We start from the raw sequence: 17,077 nt of genomic DNA on the forward strand, positions 1-17,077 counted from the left end.
GACCCAGGACTTCTGATGCCCCCTGGACCTCAGCAGCCTCCCCTGCCTGCCCCCGCCTGCCCACCTCCTGGGGCAGGGGGCTGTCCTAGCCACTCACTGGGTGTTGAGCATGCACCACTTGATGTCAGTAGGGACACTTTGGAATGGAACAGAGGGGTGTGTGGGGAGGAATGGGGGCCAATGTCAGCACCAACCAGCTGATAAGACTCTTAACCCATCTGGGCCTCAGCTTCCTGACCAATTGGGCTGATAAGAATACCTGCCTTCTAGAGTTGTGTGAAGATAGGTTAAAATGATGAATATTAAAGCCCATAGTAAATTCAGGTCATATCAATATGTTTTCAAATACAGTTGACTTCTCAGCACAGATAAATGGTGCATAATAGGTACTCAATGGACTTATTTTGGGCTTGAGTGATTCAGCTTGGTAGGAGCTAAAATATGCCTTTGGGTCTTGTCACATACTCCAATGCAATGATTAACTTGGGGCAAAGTCCTCTCTCTAAATAAAATATCACCCAAGAATGGGAACACATTTAGCCATGTTCATCCATTAATAGCTGGGCCTAATGAGCAACCCCAGTGAACTCCAGCCATTACCCAGCAGACCCGGGATGTGGATCAGGTAAGATGTGGGGGTACAGCAGCCATGGGCACTGTCCTCCAGTCCAGCAGCTACACCCATGCACAGGAAGGGCAGGGCCAGGAAGCAGCTGGCCCACCAGGGAGGCAGGACTGCAGGGGCGGGTATGCACCCAGGAGGAGTGGGACAACTCAGGGCCCTGGGAAAAGTGAGGGAGGAATGATACAGGAAAGACGGGTTCAGAGAGGGGCTAAGGGCCCCCCGAGTCCATCTTGGCCAACTTCAGTTCCACTCAGGCTGGATGTAGGGAGCATTCAGTGTCCCATCCACATGCAGTGAGCTTGGCGGCCAGGACTGGTGGAAGCCAGACTTCACTTGTTCCTCTCAGCCTCCCTGTGGCACAGGTGGACCCGCCCCTGCCAGCCAGGCCCCAGCCCCGCCCTCTGGGCTCCGAGCCCTGCCCTGGACCCTCATCACAGCCTCCCCTTGCAGAGGCGGGCTGGGCCCAGCTTGGGGAACTCACCCACAGTGGCCGTCATGCCCGGGAAGAAGCGGTCCTCGCAGAACCTCCTGAGAAAGGACGTCTTCCCTACTGCAGAGTCACCCACAAACACGACCTTGAAGATCCGGTCTGGGGTCAGGGGACAGCCTTCCTCCTGTGGACGGCAGACAGTCTACCAGCTGTTAAGATGGTCACCAGCCATGCTTCTGCCACAGCCATGCTTCTCCCCAGCGTGCCCAGGGGTGGGGATCCAGCCTCCAGACCCGCACCAGGGAGGCCACTGCAGCCTCAGTCGCGGGGAACTTTGAGCTCAGGCAAACAGGCAAGAGAGACGACAGACATTCAATGCTTCATTCTCCAACACTCATCTGCCCACTGCACTGCTGGCCCTGTGCTGGGCAACCAGGAGGCAGGCCTGGTTTACGGTGGAGTGAGGAGGCAGGTAAGCAGATCATCTCTGCACAATGATCCCAGGGCCCTGGAGCACCGAGGAGGAGTCAGGGAGCCACCCAGGAGGACTCTGAGCCAGGCCTAAAGAGGAGGCAGTAATTCTCCATGGGGCAGGGGACAAGGTAGGTGTTTGCAGGGAGAAGGGGAAACAGAAAGAAGACTAATCCACGTCACCCTAGGCTGGGGCAGTGGCTGTTCCTTCTGTCCTTCCTTGAAAGCCTGGACTGAAGGGAGGACCCTCGGGCCTCCACGCACTTTGCTCACCTGTCACATCTCATCAGCTTCCCTCTGGAATGCTGGAATGCCCTCTGCCCATCTGCCCTGGGGACTAAGGCGAGACACTCTCCACCTAGTGGGTTCAGGAACCCACAGTGCCAGGCCACCGGGCAGAGCTTCTCAGAGTCAACCGGTCACAGCTGCTCCTCCTCCCCCGCCCAGCACAGGGACACTGGGAGCCAGCTTGACCATTTGTCTGGGATGCCAAAGCTCAGCAGGGTGGACTTGCTGTAGGGCACTGGGCCAGGGAGAGGCACGGACTGCTTTCCAGCCCAGGGTTCTGTGCACAGAAAGGTCTTTCCTTCCACAGGGGCTTGCTTGCCCCCGCCCCAGCTCCTTGCTCACCCAGCTGCTGCCTTCAGACCCAGCCGCTTGGCCAAGTGAGCAGGCTCTTTTGAATCTGCTTAGAAGCAGATTTAGGGGAATTAGCTCCTCTCATTGAGCAAATACTATAATGGAGTGGCAGTAGATATTAGTAGTACTTAAGTTTCAGAGAAAAGCCATTAACAGCCTTTTGGGGAAAAATCAATTCCATGCAGCACTTAGGAGTGAATTCAAGGTCAATTACAGGAATTAAACTCAACTTAAACACACACACACACACACACACACACACACACTCAAAACCCGCCCCCGCAAAACCCACCATGTTCTTTATTCTTGCAATGCACACGGGCATGCCTCTGCTGGTCTCTGCTTAGCCTCTGCATCCCCATTGGTCATTTGCTTGAGACTAAAGCTCAGAGCAGCAGCCTGTCTGTCCCCAGGCATAGGTACAGTGGGGAATGTGAAGCTCCGAGTGGGAGCAGATTGCTCTGGCTGCAGAGACAGGGCCTGACCCTCAGTCCTGTGCTCCCCACACCCCCGGGCTCCTCCAGGGACAGCAATTTTTTTTGTAGGTAAAGAAGATAAACACTTTGATAGTTTAGGTCCAGACAGGACCCACCTCACAGGTACAGTGAACTGCTACTCATGTTCTTGCACTTAATTTGTGTCCCCTCTGGGGGAAAATCCACAGTGAGACAACAGGGGGCGAGGACTGGAGAAAGATCTGTTCTCATCCTCCTTCCCACCACTTAAAAAAAAGTAAGGTTTTAAAAAATAAAGTGAATACATGCTAATTTTAAAAATTAGGAATACAGAAAAGTAGAGAGGAAAGTAGTAATTGTTCATAATCTACACTACCACCCAGAAGTGGACACTTCATATTTTGATGCATTTCTTCCAAGATTTTTTCTGCATAGATGAATGAGTATGTTTTATTTAAAGAGATAGTATATATAATTTTATCCAATTTTCTCATATATTATTGAATTATTTATCTCTTTATTTAAAGATATTTATTTATTATCTCTTTATTTAAAGAGGTAGTATATGTAATTTTATCCAATTTTCTCATACATTGTTGAATTGTAAATACTTCTCTGACCCACTAAAGTATTTTGAAAATGTGAGATTTTGACAGTAGTACAATATTCTATTGAATTAATACACTTAAATTTATGTCCCTGTCATTGGGCCTTTTTTCAGTTGTTTGCTATTATACATAACACAATCTTGTGTCACATCTTTGTCTGACTTTGGTTATTTTCTTAGGAAAGATGGTTCAAAGTAGAAGTGCTGGATCAAAGGATGTGGAATTTTTAAGTTCTGTCTCCTATTATCAAAAACTGCTTTCCAGAAAGTCTGGACCAATTTAAGCCTCAGCAGCCTAGCATGGGAGGGCCTGCCTCAAAGAACGCTTCTAGAGAGCAGACTCTTTGGAAGCTGTCAAGACTTCCAGACCACATTTCCTCTCGGCTGTCATTTCCATCCCCAGCTGAGTGCCAGCCCAGCCTGGTGGAGTGAGCATGGATATAAGGGCGCATAGCGAGGAGCTCGGGTTCTTGTCATGGGGGCGCCGGGCCAGGGTTGCCCTGGGCTTCTCCGTCCCCATCTACTGGGGACATGAAGTGCCTCGTCAGACATGCATGAGGCCGAATGCTGCGGCAGATGTGATTCATAGCGTTTTTCCTTTACGCCTGTCTCTTACTAACCTCTTGACACTTTGTTCAGTTTTGGGAGAGATATCTTGGGGGGTTTAAAACCATAATGTGCCCACCTAGCAAGTGGAAGTCTGTGCACGTAAGAGGCTGTGGCAGACAAGCAGGACAGAGGTGCTCCCACCCGCCACCTCGGTGCCATGTGGTTTTCCACTCCCTCCTGGTCTGGGCCCCTCCGAGGAGAACTGTGTGGCATGAATCTTAATCCTGGCCCAAGAATGACAACCAGCATCAAGAAGCCCCTGACAGTGGCCAGAGGAGGCTCCCTGGCTCGCATGCTGACATAGCCTTGGGAAATGCTCAAGGTGGAGAGGGCTCCGTTCCCAAGGGCTGCCCTGGTGTACAGGGAGGCGCGTCTTTCACTTCGGCCCACACATTTCTAAAGCTGACTTAGAGGGTCAACGGAGGGTGGAGCGCGGGAGGAGCCTGTTCCTAGGCCTGGGTCAGGATCAGGGAGAGGAGCATCACCACGAGCCAAAGGAAGATGGCTGATGGGGCTCCTTCTCCCTGCAGACTGTTGGGAAGGCGTGGAGAGGAGTGTGGGAGGGATGAGGGGAGGGATGAGGGGAGGGATGAGGGGAGGGATGAGGGGAGGGTCCCACTGTTGGGGGGGAGCGGGCAGGGCATCGGCGAATGGAAGAACTTAGAAAAACCATGGGAGACAAACTTTCCCAGGCAGCAATTGGCCTTGTTGAGGGTAGTTACAAAATGTTAAGAGAAGATGGGCAATTGTATAAGTATGTGACACTTGATGCTAAGAGCCCAGCACATGGTCTTTCTTAAGGAGGCTTAATAAATGCTTCTGAATCTGAATCAGAAAAGAGAGCACAGGGCAGGCACTGGGGAAAACAAAGAAGTTACAAGGAGAATTTGCCAGGTCCCCTGGGTCTCCCCCGTGACACTCAGCCAAGCGGGGCTGAGCGGTGAAGGTGAATCACAGACCAGCTGCATCCGATTTCCCAAGCTGCCTTTGAGGACCTTGTGTTAATGCAAAGGACAAGGTCTACGAGTCACATCTCTGAACAGAGGCGGGATGTGCCCTTACCTTAGATAGGGCTTCTTTTCCTACAGGCTGCCCTCGGGGAGATGGGGGCGTGAGCTCCGGTGGGTGGGCCTGCTGGGTCTGTCCTTCCACCCTGGCGGGAAAGACCTCCTCCTCTTCCGGGCATTTGCTCAGCAGCCGCTCAAAGCCTCCATCCAGGAGGTGGGGCAGGGGGTCTTCTTCAATGGAGATGATTCTGCGGAGTGCCCTGGGGGGCGGACCCCCCGCCCCTGCGTCCCTGGGTCCAGGCTCCTCTTCGGTAAGGGGATATCCGCTCAGGCCCATGGAGCTTCTCTTCCTTGGGACACCAAACACATCTTCTTCCTCCTCTGACTGGCTATTTTGGGGGAAAGTACTGTAAGATATATCAGTATAGAAGCTGGAGGGATGCCTGACAGCCTTAACTGAAGAGTGCCAAGCCTCGGGGACAGAGAGCTCCAGGCCGGAGCAAGAACCAGACCCAGCTCGCTGCGGCTCACTTACTCAGGCAGACACCCAAGTGCCTGGGGACGCAGCGATGAAGATGAAGGTGGTGGTGTTGACAGCTAGGGGTGCTATAAGCCAATGACACCGTCCTGAGCGGATGGACAGCCCCTGTCCTTGTGGAATGCTCGCCCCCCTGGGGGCCAAAGCAATAACGACACAGCTAAATACACTTTCATATGCTGTGAGTTTGTTTGCTACGAGGCAAAAGTAAATGGTGTGAAGAAAGAGGCATAACAGGCCTGGAAATAAAGCACCCCGGGGTAACAATCGGGCGGGCATGGCCCCCTGTCCCAGGGCCAGCCCTCACCGACTGTGTATCCTCATTTCTGCACCGTGAAACGTGGCCCGACTGCCCTGCCTACCTCACAAATAAGAAAATGCATAAAAATATACACGTTCACAAAACAACCCTTGGAATGTGAGTGAGGGGCGCTCTGAGAGGAGCCCCCGGGCAGATGGCTACTGGCTCAGAGCAGAACGGGCTCCTCTCAGAATGGAGCCAGGCAGGCGTCTCCACCCTCCCCTCCTCCTCTTTCTCTTTCAGTCCGTGAAGGAAGGGCTGGGAGTAAAAGGCCAAAGGGCAGAATGGCTTCCAGAAGCATCTGAGCATCAGGAACAGTAAGAACAGTGAGAGACGGAAGAACTGGGCAACCAGATGGGGTCAGTGCACAGAAGGGCTGGGCGCAACGGCGTCACAGCTCCTTCCCAGCACAGGAGGCCACTCCTGCCTTTGTTAACAATGGAAGCTGAGACGTGTTTTAAAGGGGACGGAAGTTTGACAGGGAGGACCTTGAGTCCAGAACTGAAACACACACTCATGTACACACACACACACACACACACACACACACACACACACACACACACACACATGCAACAATTAGAAAAGAAAATGGAATGGGGATGAAGTGGTGAGGAGACCTGGGGCGAAGGGATAAAGACGGCAGGCAAAGGACAGAGAATACACAGAACAGGGAAGGTCCCTGTGTGCCCCTGGTTTGTCATATTTATTACTCCTAAGGACCAAAAATAAGAAGGAAAAGAAAAAATGCAAGGGTCATAGTTGTGAAGTTAAGTGCAAATTCTGAAAGATAAAGTAAAATAAAGTGCTTGGTCACAAAAATGGTGACTTAGTATGGGTCCCTTGAAATAAAATAAAGGATTTGTAGCAATTCAAGGACCTTTCCACTTATTTATAAAACCACAGTTTTTAATAGAAGCAGATTGTCTTCCTTCCCACAAATTTCTTCTCTATTCCAACAAGTCTACTACCTGATTATGCACTTCAGACACATGAGCATTCCCAACCACTTTCACTCTGCCTACACAGAGAGGTGTGCACAAGTGTGTGTGTGTGTGTGTGTGTGTGTGTGTGAGCAAGTGTGCACACACACAGCATGGTTTTCTAAAGGTCTCGAGGCCAGAAAAGGAATGGCCACAGAAATGGCCCTAAAATGAAGCATTTCTTGGAAAAGCTTTTTATGCATGAAATTTTCCAGCACTGTTGATGTTCTGTGATGCCTTCAGCTTAGCATGCATGACTAGGCTCACTTTTGGTTTTGCCCTCAAATGCTATGTGTCAGCAGCAGACAGTAGTCAGCTCTGCCGATGTCTGTACTGGAAACCAGAGCTCACAAGTTGTCCTTTGCTCAAGCATTATCTCTTGCCTCCACTCAGTTATACGCTCCATGAAAGTAGACTAGGGTCTGTTTTGCACACCACTGTATACCCAGCACGTAGCACAGTATATTGCTCTTACATAGTAGCACTCAATAATGGATAGCAATGGCAGAACTCATGTCTAATTTATCTTTGGAGTCTTCACAGAACTCAAAATAACGACTGGTACAGCGTAAGCAATCAGTAAATGCTTGTTGAATGAATATATTCAGTTCTGAGGAACTAACAGGTCAACTATTGCCACAGAAATTTGGCTCCCAAATTGTATCTCACTGTGCAGCTATTTAGAAAAGGAATTCATGGTGATCAGTTCCAAGGACTTGACTATCAGCTGATTGACATCCCCTGTCCCCTCCCCATTTGCATCTGTTTATTTCAGGCTGGCTGTGCTCAGGGTCTCCTGGAGAAGCAAATTCATTCACTTTCTATCTGGCTTTGATATGCAGGGATCCGGTGGCCTCTGCTTCTCTGAAGCCATCTATGTGGATGGAGCCCATTGGGACAGGGAGCGTGGGTGTAGTCAGAGTAGGGTGAGGGCCTCCGGAGAAAAGCAAGGCAGGATATTTACCATCAGAGCAATGTAACTACAATGCAAGGAAGCCCCCTATCAAAACTCTGTGTTAACCATTAAGCTCTAGAGTCAATTTTTAGTGAGATCAGTTAATATTCCCCAGGTAAAGGAAAGTAGCACATGATTTTATTATGCTAATCACTTGTAATCATGTGTAAGATTCACTTTAGCATGCCAAAAGGCCTAGGCCTATGTGCTGTCTTTTCTTCTTCAGACCGGATGAAGTGATTTGCAAACTGGCCAATTAATATAGCAAGCAAGCCCAGTCACAAACAACATAGTAAAAACAAGAAAGGTCCCATCTTAAAGATTGCATTTTAAAACCCAAAAAGAAAAAATAGTTTTCTTAACATAACAGACAATAACCCAGCCCACCTTGGGAGCAGGACAGACAGTCTTGATTAATGTGCTCCCAAACCAAGAAGCTGCTATTCTGGGAAAGAATCAGAGCAGTAAATTTCTTGTGTTAACTCTGCAAAATAATCCAAAAGACTGATAAGAAACTTAGTGTCTCTTCAAAGATAAGCATTTAGGGACCATTTAGTGGGTCTGCATCCCTAGCCCTTTGTCTCTCAACCGCCTATAGATCCCCTAGACAACGTACCACCACAGGCTCTCTTGTCCTCTCCTGGCCTGAGCCAGGAGCTCTGTCCTCTCACTGTATCTCTCAATAAAAGCCTCTCCCTGGCTCTCCTACCTTGGGTGTTTGCTAAGTTCGTTCTTTGACTCTGCAAACAAGAACCCCGGCATCACCAGGCCAAAAAGAAGAGAGGGCAGAGGAAGGGCTTGGTCTCTTTCAATGAGCAATGAGCATCCCCTCTGGGGACTCAAACTCATCACGAGCTGTCCGACAGCAACAAAACATGCTACCTTTGAGTTAATACGAATCATTGAGATAATTTGTCAAGCACAGGCCCTGTTCTTGTCTATAAGGGAGCTCAACCACTGAAGATTCTATACCAATTTTAATTCTTCAGAGACAGAACAGTCATGTCTCTGAAGAGTCAAGTGCATCCATTCTGCTCAACAGACAGCAGAGCATCGTCCAGCCACATTCTCACCTCTCTCCTTGACCCCTCTCCTGCTCGCTCTCTTGCCTCTGCTGATCTATAGCACCCCTGCAATCCCTCTTTGCAGACACACTCTGGGTGGGTGGCCCCAGAAGACAGTGTCCTGTCCTAAGGGCCTGCTCTGCACAGTTCACCTCCCACTCGGATGTCAGAACAGAAAGGAACATGTCCTCCAAGATTCAAGGGGAGTGAGTACAGCTGACTTCAGGAGCCCCCACCAGGCTTACTTCCTGAGGGCCAATCTACACTCAGGGTGGGCTCAGTGCTGTTCCCAATGAGTGCAAGATGAATAATCAGATAATGAACAAATAGAGGTTGACTTACCTCCTAAGAATCCCTTGGGCGTCCATATATTTGCCAATCACAGAGCCAGATCGCTGTTTCCAGCCTGCCTTGGAAGCAGCTGTGTTTATCTTGGCTGCCTTATCTTTCTGTAGAAACACAAAATGCCCTCAGACCCAGGCCTGCTGATGGGTTCAATGGTCTAGCAGAAAGGGCTCAACTTTCCCACCTCATGGGTCAGGCTCTAATCAAAACTCTGAAGGAAGCAAGCCATGTTCCCATCTCTCTGTTAGCATTCACTCCTCTTTCCTTCTGCCATCATCTCTACCAGAATCCCTCCATCTCTCGTCTGATAATCTAGTCAAATGAGCCAATACACAGCTCAGAGCCTGGGGTTCATGATGTTACCCTTCAAAGGAGCACTGATAACTTGCAAGAGGAGACATACAAAGAGGTGAATGTGGAACGCATAGGGAAAGTATTTATGGGCAGGAAAGACTGTGCATCTTTAAATCATACTCTTCTGGGTGGCTCCAATTCCTCTTCGTTTCAAAAGCCCCAAATCTGATGAAGGGACCAGCCTGAAGGATCAGTTAGCCCAGTGCCCTGTCCACAGTTGCTAAGCCAGCATGAGGTATTTCAGGTCTTTTGTGGAAGTAGGCTGGGTGTAGATAGATTGCTCACACATCCTAACAGAGAACCTGGGTGGAGTGGGGGGTTAAACCCTCTTTGCCAGTGTTTCCTAACAGCTGTCTTCTGAGATGAGGGGAGGTAGATCAAGGCAGAATCTCTCATTACTCAGCCATCCAGGGACTCCCAGTGACCCCTAATGAGAGGAGGAGGCATGATAGTGCCCCCAGGGCCCCCAGAGGTATGGCTATAATGATTTCAAATTAATCCTTGATTATTATTCAGCAGGAACATGATTTTATCCCTCTTTCTTCTATTCCCCCTAGGGTTCTTAATACCATTCCCTTTTCAAAGCCAAATGAGTTGGCATGTAAAAGGAAGCGAGGTCAAAGGATTAGTGTGACGTTTGGCTGGAAGTTTTCAAATGAACTTAGTGTTACTTCAAAAACAATTATGACCATTACCGCCATCAAACAAACAAGTGTGGGCTGAAATCCTGCTCTAATAATACTCGCTCTCAGTCTGTGATGGAAAAGAAATGGTGGAGTAACAAGGACCCTCAGGGGTTTGCAGTTATAAACCAGGTTGGACCTAATTCAGGGCAAACTGCTGCCTTACGCTAACCAAATTTAGGCCAGTCTTTGGGTAAAGACCCAGTGCACATCCTCCTCCTCTGTCCAAGAGCTCTTCTCAAAATTCTCTATAAAATGGGGAAAAAGCTAGGAATTCTCTTTTCTAATGTGATAGCTGGAGCCATGGTCCAAGGAGACTACCGATATACCCAGGACACAAATGAACGTCATGGCATAATAAATTCTGATAGTTAGAAGTTGTATCAATTAATCTGCCCCCTTTTGCTTCCCTGCAGAGCATCCAGTACCTACTGTTTAAAAGGAAAGGTGAGCAGGGAATGCTAGATTTTGCTTAATGCAGCCCCAAGTGAAGATCTCCAAGTAAATACAGGATTTAGTGCCATTTTGGAAGCATGTGTAAGTGTGGTGCTCAGACATGGAGAAGCAAGGGTCCCCATAGCGTAAAAAATGTGTTCTTAACATTAACTATGTAAATTGTGAAATACACATTTTTAATTTGTTCTACGACAGTGTAAAAATGCAAACTTTTCACCAAGACATTAAAATTGGAATGAAGAAAAAAATCCATGAGCATGTTGGTTTAAAAGTGATGACACTTCAACTGCGCCCTCTCATGGATAGAACGATCATTTCTGCATCTGAGAAATGTGTGACCCTCCCAAATATTTGAGTCTTTTTATGCCAGGAGGAGAGTGTGTTGCTTTGTGGAAAATTCACACATTGTTACCCAGTAGACCGCCCTACATTTTTATTATTTTCAAAATACCTTATGCCATCATCCTGCCGACACAGAAAGGGTCAGTAGGTTCTGGGGGGGCATCCCCCGACCTGTCCCAGCAAGGTTCTGGCTGCCACTGGACCAGAATCACTGGCTTCCCAAGGAGAAGGTAGCGCGGGCCAATTACCTGGAAACATATGTCCCGTTCATCCCGAAGGTACTTGTTCCTTTCCCTGTGGACAGAAAAGGGGAGGGAATCTGTTCAAACCTGGAGCTTGGAGTCAACAGACCCAGAGCAGCCCGTTGCTGGGCAGATGGCCACAGAGGAGGGCTTGGTATGGGAGGCCCAGGGAACATGGGGATCTCTTTCCTTAGAGACTGTGATTAAGAGCAGAGGATGGTCTATGTGCAAATCAGCTAGGAGGGAAGAGCTAGAAAGAGTGGCCTGTGCCACCCACAGCCTTGTGGGTCATGCACTAGTTTATCCTATCACTTGGGGAGCTCCCCCAGAGGGTGGAGCTCTCCTGAGCCATTCATTCACACATGTGTGCATGCGCTCAGTAAACGCCTCCTGAGCACCTGCTACATGCCCTGCATAGTTCAAGTTATCAAGGTTACACCAGTGGGCATAAGGGAAAGTTCCTACCCTCAGGGAATTTGCATTTTATTGCGGGGACAGTAGCTGTGGGGAAAAGGAACAGAGGGTGCAGTGGCATTTCTGCAGGGTGGTCAGGAAAGGCCCCACTGAGGAGGTGGCATCTTGGGGCAGCTGGGCAGGTGTGTGGGGAACAGAGTCACAGGCTCAGGAGACGGGAAGGGCAAAGCCTGGAGCTGGGATCCACCTGGTGTGAGGAATAGAAAGGAGGGCAGCGGGGTGCTAGAGGCAGAGCGAGGGGGGATGAGGTCAGAGAGAAAGCAGGGTAGAATGGGGACCCGCCCACTCAAGGCCTTGTGGGCCATTGTAAGAACTTCAATATTTACTCCAAGTGAAATATGAAGCCATGGGAGTGAGGGGAGGCAGGGGTGTGTCCTCATCTGACTCAAGGTTTAAAAGGAGCCCTCGAAATACTGTGCTAATACTAGATGGCTGGGGACAAGTATGGGGTCCTGAGAACTGGCCACGATTTTAAAGAACATGGAAGTCACTGGTTCCACTTGCAGAAAAAGTCTGACTGGAGGGCTGAGAATGTGAGGAAAGGAAATGGAGACTTAAATGTGAATGTGAACAATTCCCTTGAAAGTTTTGTTGGAAGCAATTCAAGAACTGGAAAGTACTAGGTGGGGGAAGTGGGCACAAGTGATGTTAGATAAGAAATATAGTGCATTTGTCAGTCTCTGACAGTGGGGGAGAGAGAGAACATTCTGGAACGGTCCTTGAGGAAGACAGGATCCAATTCTGGGGCATGAGCTGGTAGTGGGGCTCACCTTTGCTAGGTGCCTGGGGAGCTTCCCCGCCATAACAGAGAAGGCAGGGGTGTGGATGGGGATGGCACAGCAGAAATCTGGCCGTGGTAGGTTCTGGATGCCTTTGTGATGAAGGAGTCCAAGCATGAGGATGGGAAAGGGGATGCTGGAGGCTTAATGGAAGGGTAGAATGGGAAAAAAGTGGGCTTGGCGATGTAGTATGACCACAGAATGCACTTGAGGTTAATAGCTGGGACTTTTGTCTGCTGACTAAAGCAAGAGGTTGAGAGGGTAGGCCTGGTGACTCCAAGGTGAGCTCCAGTTCTGAGTTTCTCTGACTCTTCTAGCCAGTGGCCCCTGAATGATCAGCCCATTGCCCTCATCATTGTAATGCAGCCATTTGCAGGGCACCTACTGTGGGCAGATGCTCTGCTCAGTGTGCTGCATGCTGTGAGCACAGATTTGGGGCAAGCTGGAATAATGGCTTCAGCTCCCCTGGGCTGGCAAAAAACACCAGCAACACATCAGGGTTGTTTTGTACCAGTTATACGCAAATGGCGAGCAAGTGGGCACACAGCCAGGACAGTCAGAACAAGTTGGGAGGGTTGAGGAGGATGTTCTATAAGCCCCGCGAATGGCAAAGTGAGTCTCTCCTGTGAGAAGGACCCTCACTCTGCATGGGCAGTGGCCCCTGGGTGAGGCCCTGGGGAACCTGGGAAGCCACATTGTTACGGGGCACATGCTATGTGATTTCCTGATTTGTAGCCATCTGAATGCTGAAGCTTCAGGATTTAAAGAAATGCTATGCTCTTCAAATGTGCCTGCTTTCGTGCATACACTGCCCTGCGGAGACTGTCACTCACATGTATCATCTAATTCTCAAAGGAAGCCTGGGAAGTAGGCATGAAAACAGGTTACCCAATTGCTTGCGGTCACATAAGGTACTAAGGGTCAATGCTGGGTCATGAACCAGCCCCAGCCCCAGAGCACATGTTCCTAATGAGTGCCCTGCAGCTGCTTCCAGTCGCTCCATTTGCTCTAGGAGAACAGCCCCCTCCCGCCCCACCCATCACCCTGCCACAGCCCGGCCATTGTCCTGATGCTACCCCATCCTCCCGGAGCCCGGCACCCTGCTCACCCCCGCCTCTCCAGCGTTTCCACGCTCTCGGTCACTACCTGGAGGCTTCACTGTGGAGGAAAATCTGCCACGGGGGCTTCCCCCACAGTGTGGTTCTCACCGACTGGCAGGGTCAGCTGGGTAACCATGCAAACGCACAGGAAGGCTTCAGCGTGTGATTCTGCACAAACGCTAGTCTCCATCAGAAAGCCCCAGAGGGCCGTGCGGGGTGCCACCTTGTAATTCTCCCCTGCTAATGTGCTTTCAATCTGCCTTTTCCCCCCTAAGTACCACAGAAGAAAGGAAAGAAACCAACCAAACAAACTAGTCCTTGTACATCTTGTTCTCTCCTTTCACTAAAGCCTTCCCAAGAATCAAAGCCTTCTCTCAAATGGATTAGAACGTGGCCAGCTAAGAGCCCCCTTCCATCTCCCCAGCCTTTGGAGGCCCGTTTCAATCATGTATTGAGTGAAGTACATCTGCAGTGCATTCAGTTCGAATCACTTTTATATTTGGCCGCATCATAAATGACAGACATGGCGACCTTACCTTGTTTTCAAAAAAAGTCAGTGTCCCTGATTCAAAATACTTGCACTTTAAAAGTCAGAACCCAAGTCCTTCTGCTTCATCACCATCCCCAAGAGGGCTTGGCAGGCAGCAGGTATGGTAACTTACAAACCTCTCAAGCAAAACTGAAAATTCCATCTTTCCCCACAGAGGTTTTGTTTTGTTTTGTTTTGTTTTGTTTTGTTTTGTTTTGTTTCGGGCACTTTCCAGACCAGGGCACATTCCAGACCAACAAGTTTTGAATCTACAAAGAGCTTCAGTAGGCTGAGGAACTCCTCACCTCCTTTCTTGGCTGTCTGGGTGTGAGGTATTTATTCATTCAACAAACATTAACAGAAAAGGGCAGAACATGGGTCTTGGCTCTGGCTCCACGGGGGTGTGACTATATCTCTTCTGGTAAATATGTCATTTCCCTAATATCAGTTTCCTCAATAGTTAATTCCTATATTAACAATTGCCCTCCTTTCCCAAGCTTTGTTGAGGATGAAATACTATATGTGTCATAAAGGAGACGCTCAATAAATTCAGTTCCCCTCCTACTTGAGCAAAACCCCACCAAAGAACGAGGCAGAGGCTACCTGCTGAGATATAACCTGGAGGGGGACGAGGGTGTGTGTGTAAATGGACCAGACATATGGAGGGGGTGGTACTCAGCTGTCGTGGGCCAGGGGGATGACGGCGCCTTCTCAGCAGCTCTGCTTTTCCCGCATGTAGGCCGGGAAGGCTCGCAGACTGGCCTTTCCGACCGAGCGGAGGCATCTGGGAGGACCCTCAGGACACACCCAGGCCTGACGCACCTCAGGAAATCCAACTGCTTCAGAAGCCCCGACTTCTCCCGCTGCAGACTCTCCGTCACGCGGTACACTTCCCTGGGGAGAGGCAAACGGAGCTGAGGAGCGGCCTTTCTGGGAGGCGAGTTCCCCAAGGTGCCCAGGACCCCGCCCGCTGGGGCCCTGGGGACAGAGGGGCTTAGAAGAGTGCGGCCTGGAGACCAGTTGCCATGACCTCAGTTAATCATCAGACACCCTACTTGGAAGGGGAAATGGTTCCCATTTACAGACACTGACCATCAAGGAAGCTCACTAACTGCCCAGGCCACACGGACAGTCCACGACTGAGCGGGGTCCCGATCTAGACCTCCTGCTCCCAACCTCCCAGCACGGCTGCGTGAGAACCGCACAGTTTTCCCAGGCTCCAAGTGGTCCTGTCCTCCCAGAAATCAGGGAATTAGAATCCATATTCTCCTCCAGTCCAATCTGGCATGGTGAGAGCAGAATCTGCGTTTCTCCCCTGGATGCTGGTTTACTTTATTTTCAGAAAATCTTGACGAATCAGTTCCTCTTCCCCTTCCCCCCCGAGTCTCCAATCTGTTCCCAAATATCTGGAATTTCCACTCTTGGCCATTCATTTCTTTCCTTAGGATTTCTTATTCTCTAGCTATAAAGCAGAGATTAAATGTACCCACTATGATCAGTCCTTCATATCGCAGTGTGAATGTATCAGCCACCCACGAGTTCTGAGGGAGGGGACAGAGAAGCTGTGCAGGGGGCGCTGGAGAGCAACTTAGCTGCTGAGGCAGGGGCTGTGTTTGTTTACACCTGTATATTCAGCCCAGCGCTGGGCCTGGAGGTGTGGTCAGCAAACAGTGGGAGGTAGAAAGGAGAGAGGGTGGCCGGGAGGGGCAGAGGGAAGAGAAGGCAGGGGTCAGGGAGGAAGAGAGGACGGGGAAGAAGGGGGAGCTGGGGAAGTATTCAGCACCGCTCAAGGAAGAAAGGGAAAAATAATTAAGCAAAATTGGGTGACACTGGAAAATAAACCTTCCTAACTTCACAGTTTTACCTCCATCCTTTCCTCAGTGCTCTGCACCATGGTTCAAAAATCTTTAAATTGCCCCCAAGCTTACTGCAAGGGGGCCAAAGTCCCACACTGCTAAACGCACCATGGCTTTTAGTGTCGGGAGCATCGTACAGCCTCGTCAGTGTGCCATGTTCCTGGGCTGATCGGCTGCCTGGCTCATGCACATGCGGGCTGGGCAGGGACAGGCAGCCCTCTGCCACCCCACTGATGTCATTACAGAGCTGGAGAAACAGCACCACCTTGCTGGGTCCATAAGACTCCTGCTAAGCTGGCAATAACCTGATTCCTGAAGAGGTATCTGTGAGCTTTCCCCCTTTTATAGAATAAGTATAAAGTCAATTTACAACAATAACAGACTGAACAAAATCTAAGTTCACCTCAAACAATCCTAATTAAGCAACAAAACTTCTGTGACTCCTACAGAGCTGCAAATTCCTAACATTTTATTACCAATTTTATTTCATTTCAACTCCAGGGAAAACAATGGATTTCCCATTATCCAAACTGGGTCTCCCAAGCCCCTGTCTGGGATTCTGCTCTAATCAGCACCACGTGAGCCCACCTGCCTGTTTGCTGCCTCTGTGCCCTGGGGGCCAAGCCTGTGCCCAGCTGTGCGGCTCCCTGAAACCCATCCTGGGTCCTGCTTCTCTCTAGAGGAAGCCAGAGCAGACAGCCTTTCCTCTGCTACGGAGGATCTCTTACTGGAGATCTAAGGTCTGGGTTCTCACAAAGTGTTTGACTGAGGAACCAGTTCCTAAAAAACAAGGCATTCCAGGTCTTCTCTGGCCTTTCCACAGCACAGTTCACTTTTGGCCCAATGAAAACACACACACGTATGTGTACGTTACGCATCAATGCAAAGATACGCCTATTTGTCTAGTAAACATACGTCTGGACATATATACACACATAGAGGAACTCAAATTTTTTTGTGTTAACAAAAAGAAAGGCATTTCTGAAAAAAAAAAGATACTTGTATATTTCACTAAATGACCTTTCAAGTTTTTCTGACCTAGACATTCTATTCTAAAAGTTTGTATTAGATAATACATGAACTGAAAGGGAAAGAACTTGTCATCTTTCATAGGAGTGATTGGTGAGAGGTTGATAGTTGCCTTTAGGGAACTACTGTTAGCTTTGTTCTTAGGAGAGCAATGAGATATGGAGCACTTCCAAAATATAATCTCAAGTGAAAAATGTAGGCAAA

The 17,077-nt window shown here is 49.4% G+C and overlaps 1 protein-coding gene across 3 annotated transcripts in view; it reads right to left on the reverse strand.

The window, feature by feature from the left end:
* The window catches only part of CRACR2A (calcium release activated channel regulator 2A), a 120,492-nt gene that overhangs the window by 20,434 nt on the left and 82,981 nt on the right, over positions 1–17,077 (reverse strand). For all 3 annotated transcript variants that reach the window (XM_036908400.2, XM_057491513.1, XM_057491511.1), the window contains exons 9-13: positions 14,811–14,882; positions 11,113–11,158; positions 9,027–9,133; positions 4,899–5,232; positions 1,107–1,239 (exon numbers count right to left, since the gene is read on the reverse strand). In XM_036908400.2, coding sequence (XP_036764295.2) covers positions 1,107–1,239; positions 4,899–5,232; positions 9,027–9,133; positions 11,113–11,158; positions 14,811–14,882 — 692 coding nt within the window. The remainder of the gene's footprint in view (positions 1–1,106; positions 1,240–4,898; positions 5,233–9,026; positions 9,134–11,112; positions 11,159–14,810; positions 14,883–17,077) is intronic.

This window comes from Manis pentadactyla, chromosome 14 (assembly GCF_030020395.1).
Source record: "Manis pentadactyla isolate mManPen7 chromosome 14, mManPen7.hap1, whole genome shotgun sequence".
NCBI classification, from domain to species: domain Eukaryota; kingdom Metazoa; phylum Chordata; class Mammalia; order Pholidota; family Manidae; genus Manis; species Manis pentadactyla.